This window comes from Leopardus geoffroyi, chromosome A2, assembly GCF_018350155.1.
Source record: "Leopardus geoffroyi isolate Oge1 chromosome A2, O.geoffroyi_Oge1_pat1.0, whole genome shotgun sequence".
Classification (NCBI taxonomy): domain Eukaryota; kingdom Metazoa; phylum Chordata; class Mammalia; order Carnivora; family Felidae; genus Leopardus; species Leopardus geoffroyi.
In genome coordinates this window covers 150,122,301-150,143,299 of record NC_059331.1, presented here as the reverse complement: position 1 = coordinate 150,143,299, position 20,999 = coordinate 150,122,301, and the positions used below count along the sequence as shown (strand labels likewise).

Genomic DNA, 20,999 nt, shown 5'->3' with positions numbered 1-20,999 from the left:
GGAAGAACAAGACAGGAGGAGGACAGAGAAGCAGAGGAACAGGTGGCAATGGAACAAATGGGAGTGATAGATTGGAGAAGAAAAGTTAAAAATGAAGATATATGGTTATATGCTTTCCACACAAAGATCCTAGCACATATGTCTTAATACCTGTCAAAGTAATGTAATATTTCATCATCCTTTGAAATGTCTTCAGACTTGTTTCAAATTTTCTAGAACTTCTCGAGGAATCCAAAAGTCAAGTGAAATGGCACAGAAGTACTAAACGTTAGGCAGGAGAACTCTGCGCTATTACAAACAAATGACTTTCTAGCCATAAGGGAGTTTGTGGAATAATTCACCAAGGTACAAACATCAGTAATGCACCACGGTACGATAATCATTCATCCTCTGCAAAACTGTTTTCACTTTCACTGAAGCTCCAAAGGTCTGATGATTTAAGTAAGGGAGAGCCAGTGTTGAGACCACACGAAGAGAGAATAAAATCACCTCTTAAATTTGAAAAAGTGCATTATAAAGAAACATTAAAAACTGAGATCAGCAAACCTAGGGCAGAGAAAGGAAGAGTGCGATTTAAAAGAAGAGCCTTCAAGGACATGAAGGGTGGGCATGGTTGACGATGAGCCCCCACAACGAACGTGAGAAGAGAAGACGCGTTTCAACTGGGAAGAGAGAACAGATGAGGAAAAAGAGTCATGGACACATACACTCAACCCTTGTTACTTATAATGAGAGAAAAAAGGGGAAAAAATCCTAATGCTTAAAAAATTTGCAAATGATTAAATAATGCCTAATTTATGCCGTGGAGTAAGTGTTCAGGTATTAAACGTGATACCGCCGACCCTTGAACAGTGTGGGAAGGTAGGGGCGCCAACCTCCTACGCAGTCACAAATCTGCGTATAACTTCTGACTCCCCGCCAGAAAACTTAACTACTAACAGCCTACTGCTGACCAGAAGCCTTACTGAGAACATAAACAGTTGATTAACACATAGTCTGTATGTTATACATTTTATATATTATTTTTATATACGTAAAACACTGTTTTCAAAGAATAGTACTGATACGGGGAAATGCAGTTAAGCAAATATGAAATTACATTAACATAGTTCCAATTTTGTAAAAAGAGAAATTGCATGCACGCATAGTATGAACATGCACTTGTATACTTAGCACAGGCACAAAAGCCAGGAGAAATAACGCCCAATGTCAAAGCCTCTGGATGAAAGTCTTAGGAGTAATGTTTATTTTATTTTTTGTATTTTATGTCACAGATCTTAGGCAGTGAGCAAATATTACTTTCATAAAAGAAAAAAGTTACTGAAGTTTTGTAGTAAGAGCTTAGCACAGACAACAGGGAAAACTACCTGCCTAAGTGAGGTTAAGCATCCAACAGAATTGTATCGAATTACCTTCTCTAAGACTAAAGAACATCTAATTATTTCACTGTTTTTTTTTTTTTTTTTTTTTTTTTAATTAACTTTTGCAGTACCGAGAATCCATTTTTCTAAATGATTTTTACGGGCAATGGGATCTTGGCTTTGGTACAAGGACTTCGCCCAATCTTTCCTCCTACCTTGCAAAATCCAGGTCTGCCTCCCGCGACATGGTGATGTTGGTCAAATTCTGCTGAAGGACAAAAATGTTTCTACACATCTTCTTGATGCCGGACTCGCTGATGCGCCTGAAGTACTGGGCACCATTAATGAGGATGCAGGAGATCAGGTGACCCAGGCCTGAGGGGCCAGCACACGTCAGTGGAGGGAAAAGAGAAGATAGATTAGTGCCACCCTGCATGAACTCACACATGAATATGGAAGGATTTCTCTCTTGTCATCCTCCACAAATTTAAACGACCAAAGAAAACATACCTGTGAGGGTTGTTGTGCCCACTGATCTTACACTTGTTCCAGAGTATTTAAATATTGTCCTAATAGTTAGATATGGAGAAGCTTTATGTAACATAACCTGGTAAATCCATAGCTCCAGCACTGCCATATATATCGTAAGCTATCATACCAGGGGCTTAGAAAATATGCCAGGTTAGGGGTGCCTGAGTGGCTCAGTCGGTTAAGTGTCCGACTTCGGCTCAAGTCATGATCTCGCGGTTCTTGAGTTCGAGCCCCGTGCCGGGCTCTGTGCTGACAGCTCAGAGCCTGGAGCCTGCTTCAGATTTTGTGTCTCCCTCTCTCTCTACCCCCCATTCCTTTCTCACACACACTCTTTCTCTCTCAAAAATAAAATAAAAACATTAAAAAGTTAAAAAAAAAAAAAGAAAATATGCCAGGTTGTTATAAACTACTCAAGAGCAGTGGGACTCATTTTTCTGCAAAGTGGTTTTGGAAGCAGAGATGAACACATGTAAATACAATGATTGTTTGCTTTCCTCTTCCTCCCACAAAAAAAGCCAGGGGTGTACTTTTGGCTCAAAAGTTGATTTGGAACCTAATAAGGCAAAAATAGAATAAGAAATTGATGCATGTGGGTTGCCATTTGTCAAAGCTTTCGCTAGAACTCTAAAGCTAGTCCGGCTTGTTACAAGCCGTCTACTATTTTTGTTATCTTCCCCTTCTGAAGGCAGAGTTCCTCTGTGGTGAAGGTTCAGATGGGAGCTCAGGGCACCTCTTCAGGTTCAACGACTCCCACTATCTACAAAATGAGTTTCCTCGTTTAGGATGAAGGTCAAAAAGGAGAGGAGGAACATTCTCTCTTGCTTCAGCTCCCCTCATCCAGCGCTGCTTCCAGACCACGAACTCACTTGTAGGTGTTACCATTTGAAAGTGAAGCAAAAGGCTTTTTACTCAAAGAAAAAGAAACACACACATGGATTTTACATGTAAAGCCAGACAACCGATTGATGTGAAAAATCTCTGTAAGTCACGTTTTGGTGTGATTTTACTGAGCCCGTAACTTCAGGCATAATTTTATTCCACCATGGTAAAATGCAGTTTGCCCTGAGTGTAGGCAATGGGGGAGGGGGGGTGGTGCAGTGTGTATAGAGAATAGCAAATAATAATCAATATATTAAATACGCAAATTTATATTAATAAATATGTATAATAGATCGTAATAATAATTAAAAATAAAACCTATTAGAGGTTGTCTGCTTTACATTACCACTGTATACTGGTAATTTCAAATTAAGAATTTTTTTAAATGTTTATTTATTTTAATTAATTTTGTTTTATTAAATATAATGTATTGTCAAATTGGCTTTCATACAACACCCAGTGGTCATCCCAACAGGTGCCCTCCTCAATGCCCCTCTCCCCCACCCCCCATCAACCCTTAGTTTGTTCTCAGTATTTAAGAGTCTCTTATAGTTTGCCTCCCTCCCTCTCTGCTTATTTTTGAGAGAGAGAGAGAGAGAGAGAGAGAGAGAGAGAGACAGAGTGCAAGCAGGGGAGGGGCAGGAATAGAGGGAGACACAGGATCTGAAGCAGGCTCCAGGCTCTGAGCTGTCAGCACAGAACCCGACACAGGGCTTGAACTCATGATCTGTGAGATCATGACCTTAGCCAAAGTCGGATGCTTAACTGACTGAGCCACCTAGGTGTCCATGGCAATTTCATATAATACCTGTGGTAACATACTTTTTTCTGTCACACCAAAGAAGACTGGGATCCTGTCACCCCCACGCTCTACCCCTTGGGAAATTCCGTATTACACCTTTTCGATTTGGAAAGTGGTGTCACGGAGAAATAGCTTTTTAAACAGAAGGTCTCCAATTTATGGTTTCTTAAACCCCATTCTACATCAGTGTGTTATGCTCATATTTCAAGAAGATGTCGCTACTCATCAGTATTAGATGTTAAGAAATGGCTGGGAAAAATGAGAGAGAAAGTCTGGGAACTGCAAATGTTGATAGATAGGGCTTAGAAGAGCCCCGGTCAAGAGCAAGAAGGAAACTGTGCAGCGAGTGAGGAGTGACTTCTCCGATGGGCACCGCTGTGGCCCTTGGAGTGTCAGCACCATGCAAGGAACAGCTCACCTTTTAATCACTTAGACTTTTTGGCTTAAGTCTTTTAGGGATAGTTTCCTCTCAGAACATACCTCCATCTTTATGATACAATTTAGTGGGAAAGTAAGATTTTTAGTTTCGGGGTCCAAATGTGCTGGAACATAACCGTTTTCTAAAGTGAGCAATGGCCCAGCATTTCTTTCCTGTCTCTGGGTTCCACGATTATTTGCATGGTGTACCTTCTTAATTATTTGAAATAACACTGGTTTAATTTTGAGAGACCTCGTAGATACTTTTGGCACCCAGGCCTACATACAAATAAACCAAAACAAGAAAGAAGGGAATATAGTTTGAAGTCCCAAAAGGGGTCCCTAGTGGGGGACTCCAGCATGAAAACTTATTTGGCTGGCGTCACATATTTTGAAATGTTGAAGGTGAATGCCTTTAGATGGAACTGTCTTTCATACCTTTCCTTGCTGGCCTGCCCCAAGGCATTCATGGATGCAGCCTTTCTAAAATCTCTGCTGATCAGAGGTTTCTGGTCTCTTCAGACAACAGGGCATTCTTTGAGAAAAACCTTGCCCTTTCACTGATAATCTTCGCCAATGACAGATCTTTCAGAGTCCTCTTCTCATTGTATACGTGTTTCTTTTCCTTTTTTTTTTAAAGCTTTTTAATTTTTATTTATTTATTTTTAATTTGAGAGAGAGCACGCACATGTATGCACACATGGGAGAAGGGCAGGGAGAGAGGAGAGAGGGAATCCCAAATTGGCTCTGCGTTGTGGGGCTCGACCCCACAAACCTGTAAGATCATGCTCAAGCTGAAATCAAGAGTCAGATGCTTAGCCAACTGAGCCACCCAGGCATCTTGTTTCTTTTCCTTTTATGAACTCCTCTTGAGTGGGTCTCACGGCCCACTCTACATATTTACCCAATTCTTATGAGTGACATGTCAGGGAGGCAGCCAGACTGCCATCTATCTGCCTTATGTTGGATTAAATCTTATCAACCGGGAGCAGATGGCAGCCATATTGTTGTCTACCTATCCATACACAGAGAAACTAGGTATGGCAGCTTTAATCCAAAAAGAAAAGAAAAGGAAAAAACCCCAAACAACTACAAGTTTTGAACTTCAAAAGTAGAGAGACACACACAAAAAACCCTTCACCCTTCCTTCCTCCCCAGATCCCAAGGGCAAAGGCAGGGGCTGACCTTCAAATATATATTGGAACTTATGCTGCTGAAGGCTGGCACTCATGGCCTCTTCAATGGCGCTGATGTCTTTGTTGAGCTTGACCACCAGAGGGTCATAATCCATACTTTCCACATTAGCGACAATGGCATAGTTCCCCTCCTTTGCAAGGGGGATGAGATAATGGAAACAGTGAACCCTAAGAGAGGCAAGGATGGAGAGAGCAGTTAGTAACACATTTTCTTGATGAAAACAATAATCTTCTTGTGACAGAACACCCAAACACTTAAAGCAGCTGTGGCTCTGTAAATATTTATGTACTCCTCCGCTCATTCACTGGAAAGCCACCTAGTAAGTGAGAGATCTTGAGCAAGGTCAGCTTCCGTGATCCTCACTTGCTTAATCCAAACACTGGGGATGAGGAGTAAATGAACTCTAAAATTCCTTTAAAAAAAAAAAGAAGTTTATTTTTGGCAGGCAGTGGGTGAGCGGGAGAGGGCTAGAGACAGGGAGGCACAGAATCGGAAGCAGGCTCCAGGCTCCAAGCTGTCAGCACAGAGCCCGATGCGGGGCTCAAACTCTTGAACTGCGAGATCACGACCTGAGCCGAAGTCGGAAGCTTAACCAATTGAGCCACCCAGGCACCCCTAAGAGTCCTTTCAAAGACTGGATTATACACATACTGTGAAAAGCATTATATCTTTCAATGGATATTACTATAGTGAAAATGAGACACAGAGGTCACACAGCTCTAAAGAGCAGGCTTTGGAATGAGACTACTTTGGTTTCAATTCCCAATTCCAACATGTTCTAGCTGTGTGATTCTGGGCAAGTTACTTTCTCGGTTTCCTTGTCTAGATGATGCCCACACCTACCTCATAAGGTGCTCGGAGGAGCTGGTGAACATAAAGCATACAGCACAGGCCTGGCACAAAGCAAGTGCATAGTAAGTGTTGGCTATCATTGCTACTATCATATTTATTATTATTCATCTATTACTTAAGTAAAACACCAAAATAAACTTACTTATTTAAAAATAAAATTGTGCTCGGCCTTGGGAATGTGCGACATGATTTATGCCCTTAAACACTCCCTAGCCTAGTCGGGCAGACTGAGAAAAAAAAAAAAAAAAAGAGAGAGACAGAGACCAAAAGAAGGCAGTGTCTCACTCAGAAGCACATGTATCCACGTGCCATGGAAACCCGCCATGGAGAGTCAGGAAAAGTTCACAACAGGAAGTGATACTTAAGTAAGAAAGATGATCTGAATGAGCTTGAGGAAGGAGGGCATTCCTCTGTTGACATGGCCTGATCACTCTGACCATGCACAGTTCTTAGGGTCTTTTTGGTAGTTACTGGTAACTGCCAAAGAAGTCTGAGATGGGTCAAGACTGGCCACTCCATAACCTTTGTGTTAAGCTGTAACGAAAGCAGGTTTCGCTCCAAATAATTCTAGCACACAAATAGGCGTTTCTTAAAAAACCAGAACCAAAACCTTCCATCCGTTGGCAGGCACAGTTCAAACCGTCTGTCCTATAAGCTCAGTGAAGTCCTAATTATTGTTTTAGGTGCTCTGTCTGATCGTACCACGGGAGGTTCAGAGTCAAAATTCTGGTACCCTTATAGTCTGCACTAAGTAATAGGAAATACTCCTAAACAAATGGCTGCAAAAGCCTTGGGCCTTATCCCCAATGCTGGATCTTTAGGCTTGGCTTTCATCTTTCTTTTTTAAAGTCAGGTTTACTGAGAAATAATGTATCAACAGTAAAAAAAATCACCCTTTTTAGTGTATTTTGTAGTGTAGTTTTGACAAATCTACACAGCTGTACAATCGCCACTATGATCAAGTAATATAACAACAGCATCACTCCTAGAATTCCCGTGAGCCCCTCTGCAGTCAACCCCTACCCATACTCCAAGGCTCTGGCAACCACTGACCTATCTATGCTTCCTTCCTGTAGTTCTGTCTTGTCCAGAGTGCCATATAAATGGAATCATAGAGTATGTAGCTTTCGGAGTTTGGCTTCTTGTGGTCAGCCTGAGGCATCTGTGATTTATCCACTTTATTGTTCATTCCTTGTGACTGCTGAGCAGATCTCCACCGTGTGGAGGTACCACAATTTAACCATTCGCCCGTTGACATCTGGACTGTTTCTACTCTGGGGTGATACCACGAAAAGCTGCTTCAGGTATGGGATTTTGGGCAAATACAAATTTTCATTTCCAATGGGTAAGTACTAGAAGTGGAATCGCTGGGTCACGTAGACAAGTATATTTTAATTTTATAAGAAACTGGCAAACTGGGGCGCCTGGGTGGCTCGGTCGGTTAAGCGTCCGACTTCGGCTCAGGTCATGATCTCGCCGTCTGTGAGTTCGAGCCCCGCGTCGGGCTCTGTGCTGACCGCTCAGAGCCTGGAGCCTGTTTCACATCCTGTGTCTCCCTCTCTCTCTGCCCCTCCCCTGCTCATGCTCTCTCTCTCTCTCTCTGTCTCAAAAATAAATAAACGTTAAAAAAAAAAATTAAAAAAAAAAAAAAAAAGAAACTGCCAAACTATTTTCCAAAGGTGCTATGTATGCCATTTCGCTTTCCTACCAGCAGTATACGAGAGTTCCAGATGCTGAGCATCCGCACCAGCACCTACTGTCACCAGTTTTTAAAAAGATTTGAGCTTTACTGAGGTATAACTGATCTATAATACTGTGAGACGTTGTAAGTACACATCATGATTTGATATACACATTCCTTGTGGAAGGCTTTTCCCCAGTCTGGTTAATGAACATGTCCATCACATATTTATTCTTTTTTTTTTTTTTTTTTTTTTTTTTAACCATGAGAACATTTAAGTTCTACTTTTAGCATCTTAACAAATTTCAATTATACAATACAGTGTCATCAACCATAGTCACCATGTTTTAAATTAGATTCTCGGGCCTTATTCAAACCTTATAGCTAAAGGTTTGTACCTTTACCAACCTCTATTTCCCCCAATCCCAGCCACAACTTTCCTATTCTGTTTCTATGACTTTGACTTTTTTTTTTTTTCAATTCTGCATATAAGTGCCACCATGCAGTATTTGTCTTTGTCACACTTAGTTCACTTAGCATAAAGCCTTCAGTGTTTGTTAGTTTAAAAAAAAATTAATAAACCACATTCTAATAGATGTGTACAGTGATATCTCACTGTGATTTTAAATTTTCAGTTTCCTAATGACTAATGATGTTGGGCATATTTTCATGTGCTTGTCTGCTATCCATATACCTTTGTGCTCATAATTCTTGCCCAACTTTTTTAATGGGTTGTTTTGGGTGTTCTTTATATGTTCTGGATACAACTCCTTTATTAGATATGCATTTTACAAATATTTTATCTCACTCTTTGGCTTGTCTTTTCATTTTAGTGATGTCTTTTTAAGAATGGTTTTCGGGGCGCCTGGGTGGCTCAGTCGGTTAAGCGGCTGACTTCCGCTCAGGTCGTGATCTCGCGGTCCGTGAGTTCGAGCCCCACGTCGGGGTCTGTGCTGGCAGCTCAGAGCCTGGAGCCTGTTTCAGATTCTGTGTCTCCCTCTCTCTGACCCTCCCCCGTTCATGCTCTGTCTCTCTCTGTCTCAAAAATAAACGTTAAAAAAAAATTAAAAAAAAAAAAAAAAAAGAATGGTTTTCAATTTTGATGGACTTCAATTTATCATTTTTTTCTTTTTGGATGGTGTTTTTCGGGTCCTATGTAATAAATCTTGGCCTAAACAAAGTCACAGAATTTCTTTCCCTATGTTTTCTTCTAGAAGTTTTATAGTTTTAGGTTTTATAATTTTGTATAGGATGTGATGTATTCTTATAACCTGCTCAGGCAGGGGAATCTAAGTATCTTGACTATCAGTTCATTTTCATTATCAGTGATGATCTAACAGCTGCATCAACTAATGACTAATTTCGCCAACAAAAATTTATACTGGCATTCATCTGCTAATTGGCAAGGTGTATAGTGTTAATCAAGTTACCAGTAACTGCAGTGGTTGCAGTGCCCTCCGGAAGGTGACCCTTCTGATAGAATGAAAGTTGACCAATCTGGGGTGGGATTCATGACTAGGGAAATTGATGGCTACTGTGGTCGACATTTAAACTGAGCAGCTCTTAGCTGAAAATAAGATCAAGCCATCAGTGCTAAGGTATTTTTACAGTAAATTACAGACGACATAACTCTAGCAAGGGAAGACTCTGGACAAAAAGGCATGAGGGTGTGAATGAAGGTTGGTTTTGAGGAATGACAAGTGGTTCCTTTTGGTATGCAGAGATCACATATGGAGACAGGGGCATGAGGTGAGCCTGGGGACACGGGTAGGTCATTCAGCTTTGGAGACCATCTAAGGATTCTGGGCTTCATCCGAGAATGGCTTCTAGGGAGCCTTAGGAGGTGGGAGCCTTAGGATTTTAAGAGGTGGAATGATATAATCAGATACAAGCTTTGGCAAGATCACTCTAGCACAGTATAACGGGTGGGCTGATGGTGAAGAATGGGAGCAACTGAAAGGAGAGAGCCTGCTTGGGACATTCTCCTGAATTGGAGGTGAGCGCTTCTAAGATCCTGAAGTGAGTGGCAGAAGAGAGAAGTAAGACGGCTTTAAGGTACGATCTTCCTCTCCCCCAGTGATTAGAGGTGAAAAAGAAAACAGTCGCTGGCCAATGTCAAATTCAAAAAGTGTTTTCTTTGGATTCTGGCATGTTGTTGCTGACCTTAACACGACCTTGGCATTAAGGTTTTCTGCAAATATTGCTGATGACACAGCAGGGTGGTTGATTTTCAGAAAGTGCACGCTCAGGATCCCAACAGTGACAGGCGGTTGCTGTTGAACCCACTTAGAGCCCTCCCGATGGTGAGAGAAATCAGCCGATAAAGGTGACATTCTTGGCATCTTGGACTCAAATGGCAACTTAATTTTCTTCTTCTAAAGTTCAAACAGGAAAAAAAAAAAAAACACCACCTCAACAATTTTAAACGGTCTCACCATGTCTTTCATTTCTTGGGGGTGTCATTTGCCTTAGGCTTCAAACTGTGGAAAGGGGCTGATTATTGGTTAAATGTGACCGAAAGGGACGCAGGTAAAATGTCAAATGCTCTTTGGACGGGTCCTTAAATGCAGAACCTACTGGATTTGAGAGCACTTTCTGGCTTGAACTTGAACATGTTACAGAAAAATACGGGCTACGGATATAAAAAACATTTGGTGAAAAAGACACACTTGGGCGTTTGAAATTGTTCTGGACTTCTCGCTAGCATTTTCCATGCTTTTTTTTCCCTGTCAATTTCTGTGGTGCTATCTTATTTCAGTGGCTTCTGGGGTAAAAGTACCAGAGACAGTACCTACCCAGGCACTTCTTCATTGCACCAGCTCCTGAGTTCTAATTCTCTTGTATGGCAGGATGGGAGCAAAACAAACGCTAGCAGATTCTGGTGACAAGGGTGATGCTGGCCATGCATCTCTGTACTTCTTAGACAGCATAGAGTGAAAACAGAGTCTCCAAACCAATTCATTTTCTTGAAAGGGCAACAGGTTTTGGTTGGAGAAATAGCACTTATTTTATCGAGGCTTGATTTCAAACCAGCTAATTTGCAAGAAGCATTCAGGTTTTTTATTGAGCACCTATTATGTAGCAGGACTGTTCCAGGTTCTGGGGCCACAGGAATGAACAAGGCACACCTGATTCCTGCCTTCTGGGAGCCGAGAGTCTCTTCCACGGTCACGTGCTGTGGATATCCATAGCGCTCAGCAGTCTCCTTATTTCAGCATTATTATAGGACCGTGTACCGATCCTATATGTACGGCCTATTGATACAGTGTCATCAACCGTTTAAGCAGATGCACACAAAAATGCACATTCCTGTGACAAGGAATGAATGAAGTGTGTCCACATTCATCATCTGAGCCATCCATGGAGCTTTCTGCCTAGTGTCATCTACCATACTTTCAAAGGGACAAAGACAATATGGAGCACATTCGTAAGAAAGCAACCTGAATGCTGAAACCATGTTATAAGATGAAGGAGTTTAACTTTGAGAAAATAAACATGTTTAGCGCTCTGAGTGAAAGTCGAGGAAAGAGAATTCCGCATCCAGGACTCTAAAACTCGGTCCTTTTTGTTCTTCATTCTTACAATGACCTTTTTCTGTTTTTAAACGAATGTTGAAGGAGATAGAGCAATGGGCAGTTTCTTGTAGAGTTAACAAATAATGACTAAAATATGTTCAGCATTAAGAATACTACTGTCATGATGTACCAAAATAAAAAGGACAGACTAGAGGTTGAGGATTTAAAAGACTTCCTCAAATGTGTTGAAAATCTCCCACTTGGAATTAACTATAGGACAAGCAGCTAATTCTGAATGTGGAAGACGCTGTGCTCCCAACACAATCACTAGCAAAAATTCCAGGAGCTGTGATAGTAATTAATTTGATGTTCCCTTGCTTTTCTGTGCAACCCGGGTGACAGAGGCATAAGAATGTTACTGTTTTCTGTTTTGGTTTTTGTTTTGTCTATTGCATTTATCTATTCATAGAAACCACCCGATTTATTTCACTGTCAGCCTGTAAATAAATAGAAAACAAATCTACAAACTATCGTAAAACAAGTCAGAAAACACAGAGGAAGAGCCTTTCTTTCTGGACAGCTGCAAGTGAGAAACAAAATTGGAAATAATGCTGGGTAAAACATTTCAAATCTGCAATGCTTCTCTTACTCCACTCACAAGGTGCTCATAAGCAATTAAGAAGTAACTCACTGGACAAGATAATGAAGAATGAAAAAAGCACGAGGCATACAAAAGAAATGACATCCACAATACATTATCAATTTGGCTTTGCCTGAGCACACCTGAAGATATCCAAGTTCTTCTTTTTTTTTAATGTTTATTTATTTTTGAGAGAGAGAGAGACAGAGCGTGAGTGGGGGAGGAGCAGAGAAAGAGGGAGATGTGGGGGAGGAGCAGAGAGAGAGGGAGACACATGAATCCGAAGCAGGCTCCAGGCTCCAAGCTGTCAGCACAGAGCCTGATGCAGGGCTCGAACCCACGAACCATGAGATCATGACCTGAGTCGAAGTGGGACGCTTAACCAACTGAGCCACCCAGCACCCTAAAGGTATCCAAGTTCTAACTGGAGTCCAAACATGTGAACCAAAATCCTATTTACATTTTTTTTTAAACATTTATTCATATTTGAGAGTGAGAGAGACAGAGCATGAGTGAGGGAGGGACAGAGAGAGGGAGTCACAGAATCTGAAGCAGGCTCCAGGCTCCGAGCTGTCAGCACAGGGCCCGATGCAGGGCTCGAACTCACGGACTGCAAGATCATGACCTGAGCTGAAGTCGGACTCCCAACCGACTGAGCCACCCAGGCACCCCCTCCCCCCATTTTTTTAAAAAACATTTATTCATTTTTGAGAGAGAGAGACAGAGCATGAGCGAAGGAGGGAGAGAGGGAGTCTGTTTACATTTTTAAAAACTTAATATAGTAAAGACTCCAAACGAGAAAGCAAAATACTCCATAAACTTTAATAATGTCTCATAGTAATATAGAAGAAAATGTATTACCCTTTCTGATGTAATGTATATAGTTTCTGATCTTGAGTTTTCTGATCCTGAAGTCCCAAAAGTCTCTATCCAACTATCTGACATTGCTACCTAGAGGTCTAGGAAGCATCTCAAACGGAACGTTTCCAAGACGGAAGTCTTGGCTTCCACCCCTCTCTCAACCTTTCTCCTCCCTTCAGACTTTCTCACCTCAGTTAGTTAATGGCCCTGGCATCCACATAATTACGCTCACCCCAAAGCTGGTGGTTTTCCTTGAGTCCCCTCTTTCACGGCCACCAGCCCCTGCGCCCGATCCAGTTGATCAACACATTTCATCAGCTCTACCTTTGGGATGTATCTCAAACCAACCCTTGGCACACCTCCACCTGTTACTCTGGTGCTCGTAACTGGTCTCAATGGTCGCTATGCTTCCATTCATATTTCTTCCTATCATCCCTTTTCCAAACAACAGTTAAGGTGCTCTTTTAAAAACATAAATGCGGGGGGAGGGCGCCTTGGTGGCTCAGTCGGTTAAGAGTCTGATTCTTGGTTTTGGCTCAGGCCATGATCTCATGGTTTGTGAGTTCGAGTCCCACGTTGGGCTCCACAGCTAGCAGCCCAGAGCCTGCTTGGGATTCTCTCTCTGCCTCTCTCTCTGCCTCTTCCCTGCTCATACTGTTGCTGTCTCTCTCAAAATAAATAAATAAAAACTTTAAAAAAGGTAAATGGATGAAAGAGTGAATGAATGAATCAAGTTCTGTCCCTTGTCTACAACCCTTCTATGACTTCTTAATGCACTTAACATAAAATCTGAACAATTTACTTGGTCTGAGGGTCGCTATAATGTGCCAGGCTTGGTGACCACACATGGTCAGGCTCCAGCCCGCCTCTTTATGTATCCCTTCCACTCCTCCCACCTCCTTGGTCATAGGGCTATGGTTATACTGGACCCCTCTCCATTCCTCAGCACTGCCAAGTTCGATTTTCTCAGGACCTTGGAGTGCTGCCCTCTCTGTCTGAAATTCTTTTCTCCTAGGGCTTTGTACAGATGGCTCCTTCTTGTTATCCTGTCAATTTTCTCTGACCACACTATTAAAAAACAAAAAAACAAAAAAGCCAATCCCCCTTTGTAGTCAAACCCAGCTACTCTCTGCACTGTCCAGTATGACAGCACTAGCCACGTGTGGCTATCAAGCACTTGAAATGTGACCAGTCTGAATGTCAAGGTGCTGTAAGTGTAAAATATGCAAATTTAAAAGGCTTAGTACACAAAAAGGCAAAATAGCTCATCAATAATTTTCAGGTTAGTTATATGCTGAAATGATAATATTTGTGATACACTGGTTTAGATAAAATAGATTATAATTTATGTGTTTCCCTCTCTACTATTTCAAATGTGACTATTAGAAAATTTTAATTATCTATGTGGTTTGAACATATAGCTCACTTTACATTTTTGTTGGCTAGCATTGCTTGATTCCATTTTGCTATTTTATTTTGTTGCACTTTTCGGAAATTATCTTTTTTGTTCACTCATTGGCCATATTCCCCCATTATAATGTAGCTCCATGAGAGCAGGAACCTTGAGTGTTTTTTTCATTGCCGTATCCCAATTTCTAGAACACTGCCCGGCACAAAGAGGGCACTCGGTAAACGTTTACTGAATGAGCAAACGAATGAGAAAACTTCCCAGTCTTTTCTTTCTACCATTTCCATAGTTGTGATAAGAGAGGCCAGCAAACCTAAGAATGTTCTACACTGCGGGGGAAGGAAAGAGTCCAAGAATATGGGGTGCCATATTCAAAGATGTTTGAAACTTTTCTCCTCAGTTATTATCTAACATAATCTCCTCCTGGGCTTTAAGTTCTTGCAGGAAGGGCCCATGGTTCTTGCATCCATACACTTCCTTACTGATTAGCAGAGTATGTCGGTAAAAATATCAGTGACAATAAAGTTACCATCATCGCAGAGCTACCACACTTGAGCCCTTATTTTGTGGCCGGCATTGTACTTATTATTTATTATTTCATTTATAAAGTCTCTAAGTGAGGAATTGTTGTATTTTTAAGATGAGAAAACGGGACTAGTAAAGGTCATTAACTGACTTAAGATGGACTAGTTAGCTGGTAGGGACATTCAAATCCACATCATGCTGAGGTCACAAGCCATGCAAACACTGAATCACCACGCTGACGATACAGCACATGCTGAAAAACTTTTACCGTGACTGATTAACACTAAAAATCACGTTCAGTGTGAAAAAAAAAAAAAAAAAAAAGACAGCATCAAAACTCAGAATCAAAAGTTGTGGTGACACTCCCCAGAAAGCAGCAAGTGATGTGTGACCCACTGTGCATTCAAAGAGCAAAGCCCCAGGCTTGGCTGTGTCGTACCTGACTTCCAGGTGTAGGACCAGCAAGCAGCGGTCAGCCATATCCTGGAAAGATTTGGCAAGTTCGCTCAGAGTCTGCATGATCTGCTCCGACACTGGGGGAAGGTCCATGTTCACGTGGCTCTCTTGAGCAGGAGACAGCACTGAAAGAAGTGGGGAGAAAACACAGATTTGTTTGAAGCGACGTACTATTTTGTTGTTCATCGTGTTTTGACCAATTTGGCTAATGTCAGTGTTGGCAGCATGAGACGTCCAAGACAGGACAGCCTACCTCTGTACTCGATTCAACACCGATCGTCTGCAATCAACTCACAGAATTATAGAACAGAAACTCAGAGCTGAAAGTGACTTTAATCGTCATCTGGCCCAACCATGTGGTCTCTGCTTGTGTCCCTTGTACATCTTCAAGTGGCTGTTGCGCTTCTGGTTGTATTACTCACTCAAATGTTTACGAAAGAAAATTCGATACCTTTTAAGGCAGCCTACTTCATCTCTGAAGGATTTGACCATCGATATCTAGCCATTATCTGTTGCCGTTAATTTCTTTTTTTTAAGTTTGTTTACTTTGAGAGAGAGAGAGCACGCACATGCACACATGTGTACACAAGCGAGTGAAAGAGAGAGTGGGAGAGACAGAGAATCCCAAGCAGGCTCTGTGCTGTCAGCCGTCAGTGCAGAGCCTGACGTGGGGCTTGAAGTCACGCTGCTGAGATCATGACGTGAGCTGAAACCAAGAGTCGGATGCTTAACCAGCTGAGCCACCCAGGCGCCCCTGTTGCCATTCAATTCTAATCACTGGCTCTGATCCTACCAACTTTGCAATCATTGCCCTATATGCTGGTACTTCAAGTATTGAAGATATCCCCTCTTTTGGCTTCCCTGAAGTCTTCCCCTCCCACGCTAACTGTCCCCAGTTTTTCAGGTATTCCTCAAATAATCAGATTGAATTATTTTATAATTCTCATAATTTGCTAGCAAAAACATTCTGTCCCTTGAAATGTGTAGTAAATACTACAGTAGGTCTGACCTTTCTAGAGAGAATGATCAGCCCCCCTGTTCTGGATGCTATGCTGCTTGGGGGGGTTAGGCAGAGCACGCCGTATTCTACTTTAACTTGTACAGAGCTTATAATCAGTTAAAAGCCCCAAAAGGTCTTTGTGGAAAATCTGAGAAAGCTACCTTCTGTATCCCTATCAAGTAATTGACAAAATTTAACAGCAAAAGTGCGAACCACATTTGTGTCTAGACTTCTGCTGCATATCCCGTTACCCACAGTTTCTCAAAGATCACCAGCAATTAACTTGGCAATTTCATTGAGGAGTTCTTAGTTCTCTAGAGTTTCCAAGACTGGCTTTGAATCCTGTCTCCACTACTTACTTATTATGTGACTGAGAGCTAAATCCTTAAATTATGTCTGCCTCAGTTTCTCGCTGTCAAATGGAGATAATAGTACTTGTGACATGGGGTTTTGGGGAGGCGTTAAATGGGCCATTGTAGGTAAGACACATAGAAGAACAGCATGTCAATCTCCCTTAAAATTATACAAATAAAAGGGGCGCCTGGGTGGTGCAGTCGGTTAAGCGTCCGACTTCAGCCAGGTCACGATCTCGTGGTCTGTGAGTTCAAGCCCCGCGTCAGGCTCTGGGCTGATGGCTCAGAGCCTGGAGCCTGTTTCCGATTCTGTGTCTCCCTCTCTCTCTGCCCCTCCCCCGTTCATGCTCTGTCTCTCTCTGTCCCAAAAATAAATAAAACGTTGAAAAAAAAATTAAAAAAAAATTATACAAAATAATAAGCAATTATCATTATTCATTGGCATGTGACTTGTGCAGGTTAAGCGTCTTAAGCTTAATTATAGCAACAAGGTACTTAAAAGGTAATCCCATCTTGAAATTCCGTTACTGGTATTTTTTGCTTTTCCATCTGAAAATTCTTCTGTCAGAGGACGCAGTATCTTTTGGAAGAAAGGCTCCTGGGATCTAGGGCACGTAAGATTTGGCAAAGCATCACTGACTAACTCAGGAGGGGTTTGCCTCACAGGGTAGAGAGTCACATCTGACTACAGTGGTGTCTGCGGTCACAGCCTTTCACAGCTGCATCTGTTTCTGGACTTTGCTAAGCCCAGAGAAGGACCCAGAGAGACAGTCCAGCTTCATAAGGCCAAGATCTCCTCTGGAGAACCAGACTTTAATACATGGCAAAGATTAAACAAAAACCAACCAACCAAACAAACAAACAAATTCAGGCCAAGGGATCTGATCTGTAAGGAAGAAGGAAATGCAGTGAAATAGTCTTCGCATTACTGCCAGCCCTGGCATCGTTCAAGATGCTCACCACCTCGATCTGTAGGAATGGACACGTGGCATGGTGCCACCTCTCTCAGGTTAACACTGCTCATGCTGTACGACTGCGAGGTGAGATCACTGCCTTCATAATGTTTTCATTTGGCAGGCTGGATGAAAGTGACTATGAGTAACACTTTTCTAATACTTCAAAGCATGTTAGGGCTTTTGAGTCCCTGGACTCCACTGCCGAATGACGGTCAGTTACTGTGGTTTGAGAACTCTTTAAGTGCCAATGATAAGGTGCAGAAATCAGACCCCGAAGAAATCAGACGCCCGGCTTGAGGTCCAGAGTTATACCGATCTCCTAAACTCCATCAAAGGCATTCTAGACAAATTTCACCAAGGAAGTTAAATTAAAAAAAGAATCCAAGTAGAGTAAGTTAATGGAAGAGAAACAGTCCAGATAAAACTTGGAATGAGTGAGGTAAAAAGGAGATTAAAAAGGCAGCACATCGTGCATTTCACTTGACTGTAATCTACAACAAAAACATAACATTTTAGTAAAGGAGCATGAAAAATCACAGCCCAGAGGTCTACTGAAAAGCTGGCCTCTGAATTCCTGAGGGCTCACTGAAATTTGCGAAGTTTTCTTAACAGGAAGGAATAGACTGAGCCAAAAACTGCTGAGCACGACAAACAAATACCACACAAACCAAGGAACTCTCTCTTAAATGTCCAGTGGAAATCTACAAACAAGCAGCGCTGATGGAATTGGCTTGGGATACCGTCAAGATAGAAGGCTACTGGACACACAGAAACGGACACATCCTTTTAGAGGCTATGTGGTTATAGATCTTGGGGATTGTTCTTCATATCAGCAAAGCCCACTATACTAGACTTTAAAAATGTTAGTACTTGCTCATTTAATTAAAATATACACTTTGAGCTGTTTCGCTAATACTAGGGAGGGGTCGCATCAGATCATTCGTCCTATTCCATTCCTCTTACAACCATTGTATAAAAGCAGGCATCTTTGAGACTCCTAGCTAACTAATTGTGGCAATGTAACTGTGGCTTTCTGTACTCAATTGATTGGTCTATATGAGGATGCTGACACTTGCCCTCTAGGGCAGACACTGCTTGGTTAGGTGAACCGACACATATTTCCAATTCTCCCCTGCTCACTCTGCAAGACTCCAGAAACCTAAATGCTTGCATTCCGAGCCTTGTTTGTAGCTAGAGGAGGCCATGTGTCACCATTTGCCCAACGACCTTCAAACAGATTCTTCAGTGGCAGCTTGATCTAATCCTGGACCAATTCTGCAACCCATCTTTTGATGGGGAAACAAAAGTACGGGTCGTTGCCGCAAAAAAATTTCTGGATCTTCATCTCAAGAACACCTTCCATGCCCCTTGTCCTTCCTCTGCCAGTGCTTGGTTTGGCTCTTTCCTGTTCTCGGCAGCCCTCCCAAATTTGTGCTGCTGCTTTGTCCTTCCTATTCTCTCCTCACCCCTCTCTTAAGGACCTCAGATTCTCATTAAGGCTTCAAAGGAATCGTCAACACGTGCTTTCTCTGTGGTCTTGCCTCTTCTATTAACTTTTCCATGTGTCATAATCCTTCTGCCTTCACCACATTATTACATCGTTATTCGGATGATATCCTAATTGCCAAATCCAAATCCAATGGGTGCTTTTCAGTCCTAATTTCAGAAAGGTTCTCTGCTACGTTCAATTTTTCTTAAATTTCTGTTCTCTTTTGGCTTAGGTGGCACCCTACACCCCTGGATGTACTTTTACGTCTCTGACATTGTTTTCATTGTCTCCTTCCCTGGATCCTCTCCCTGTAGCCCACCCACGAGTGCTGGTGTTCCCAGGCCTTTTTTCTCTACTCATTTCCCTTCCTTGTCATTCTGTATGTTCTCTCTGAGTGAGCTCATCCATTTTCATAGTTTTTGCTATTACCTAGGGACTGGTGACTCCTAAACTTCATGTGATCAAGTGTGTGCAGGCTAGCTTTACCTGTGTACATCCCACAGGCATCTCAAATGCAATGTGTCCACAACTAAGCTCATTATCTATCTTTGGCATCTACTCTTTTCCCTGAATTCCCTTTCCATCGGGGGTGTGGCGATCTAGGAATCTCAGCTGCAAACCTGAGAATGATTTTTGAGCCTCTCCTTTCCCTCGCTCTCCTCGGCAAAGGCTAATTTCTGCAAATTCCATTTCCTGTCTCTTAACAGCTTAAAAAAAATTTTTTTTTTTAATGTTTATTTTCGAGAGAGAGAGATAGAGCATGAGCAGGGGAGGGGCAGAGAGAGAGGGAGGGAGACACAGAATCCGAAGCAGGCTCCAGGCTCTGAGCTGTCAGCACAGACCCTGATGTGGGGCTCGAACTCATGAGCCATGAGATCGTGACCCGAGCCAAAGTTGGACGCTTAACTGACCAAGCCACCCAGGCACCCCTGTCTCTTAATATCTTTTATCTTTTCTGGATCTGCTGTGATTTTCTTGGTTTAGCCCTCACCTCTTCCATGAACTACCACAATAGTAGGCCTCATGCCTGGCCTCTACCTTAATTCAACCCTCCATATTTAGCTCGCTAAATATGAGTTAGAGAAGTAGAGTTATTTATCTAAAACACAAATTAGACTTTGTCCCCTTCTTGTAAAAATAACATCAGTGTTTCCCATTGCTGATATGTTGAAGTCCAAGCTCCTTAAACAACTAGGCCTTCCACGGTTTTTGGTTTCTGTCCAACACTTTAGTTTTTCTCCATGTTTCACCATTTTCTCCTTCCTCGCCAATTTATCTCCCTTCCTTCCCATCCCGGCCCTTTAATCTGACATCTTTTGAAAGCAAGTTCCCGGAACATACCTCGCTGTTTTCGGGATTCTATACCTTCCGTGGCTCTTAATCCCCTTTCTAAACTATTCGTGCTTTCTGGCTCAGGAAGTGTTTCCTGACTCTCCAGGCAGGGTCACTGGCTCCTCTGGGGGTTTTCTTTCCACATAATTCTATTACAGTAGTTATCATATTCCACTGGCATTATCTGTTTATCAGTATGTCCCCCTAGCAGATCATTAACTCCTTCAGGGCAGAGATTATCTATATATCTATATCTATCTATATCTGCTGGAGGCATGGCAGGAGCTCAATCAATGCTTTTTTAATTAAACAGAACAAGTGATTTAATTGACCAACGTGACAGGACAAAGAATTCACATAGTAACAGACTGATAAAAATCAGGAAAGAGAAGGCAGAGCTTGCCACTTACAATTATAACTTCTTCCTTAGTTTCTTGAGTATAGTTTGGGGGCTGAGTGGGGATATGGAAATAGCTCATTATAACTGGTGTCCTGGGCTATTCAGGCATCTTGCAGAAGCACAGGCTAAAGGCTTTCTGGCCAATTCCTACCACCCAAGCACTCTCCTTATAAATTGTGTTGCCGTTAGAAGTCACTTGAATTTCCACCTTGTGGCAGCCAAGACTTGGGGGTCCTCTCTTTCTGACTGACTTAAAGTCCCCGGCATATCAAATAACCAGCATCTTTCAAGGAAAGCCAACATGCTGTCATGGAGGGGCAATCAGCCTAGGACATTAGGATGTC

At 42.1% G+C, this 20,999-nt stretch overlaps 1 protein-coding gene across 1 annotated transcript in view; it reads right to left on the bottom strand.

Annotated features, from left to right (window-relative positions):
* The window catches only part of EXOC4 (exocyst complex component 4), a 766,053-nt gene that overhangs the window by 56,414 nt on the left and 688,640 nt on the right, over positions 1-20,999 (bottom strand). The window contains exons 15-17 of the mRNA XM_045495680.1: positions 15,109-15,250; positions 5,176-5,354; positions 1,577-1,736 (exon numbers count right to left, since the gene is read on the bottom strand). Of these exons, the coding sequence (XP_045351636.1) occupies positions 1,577-1,736; positions 5,176-5,354; positions 15,109-15,250 (481 nt within the window). The remainder of the gene's footprint in view (positions 1-1,576; positions 1,737-5,175; positions 5,355-15,108; positions 15,251-20,999) is intronic.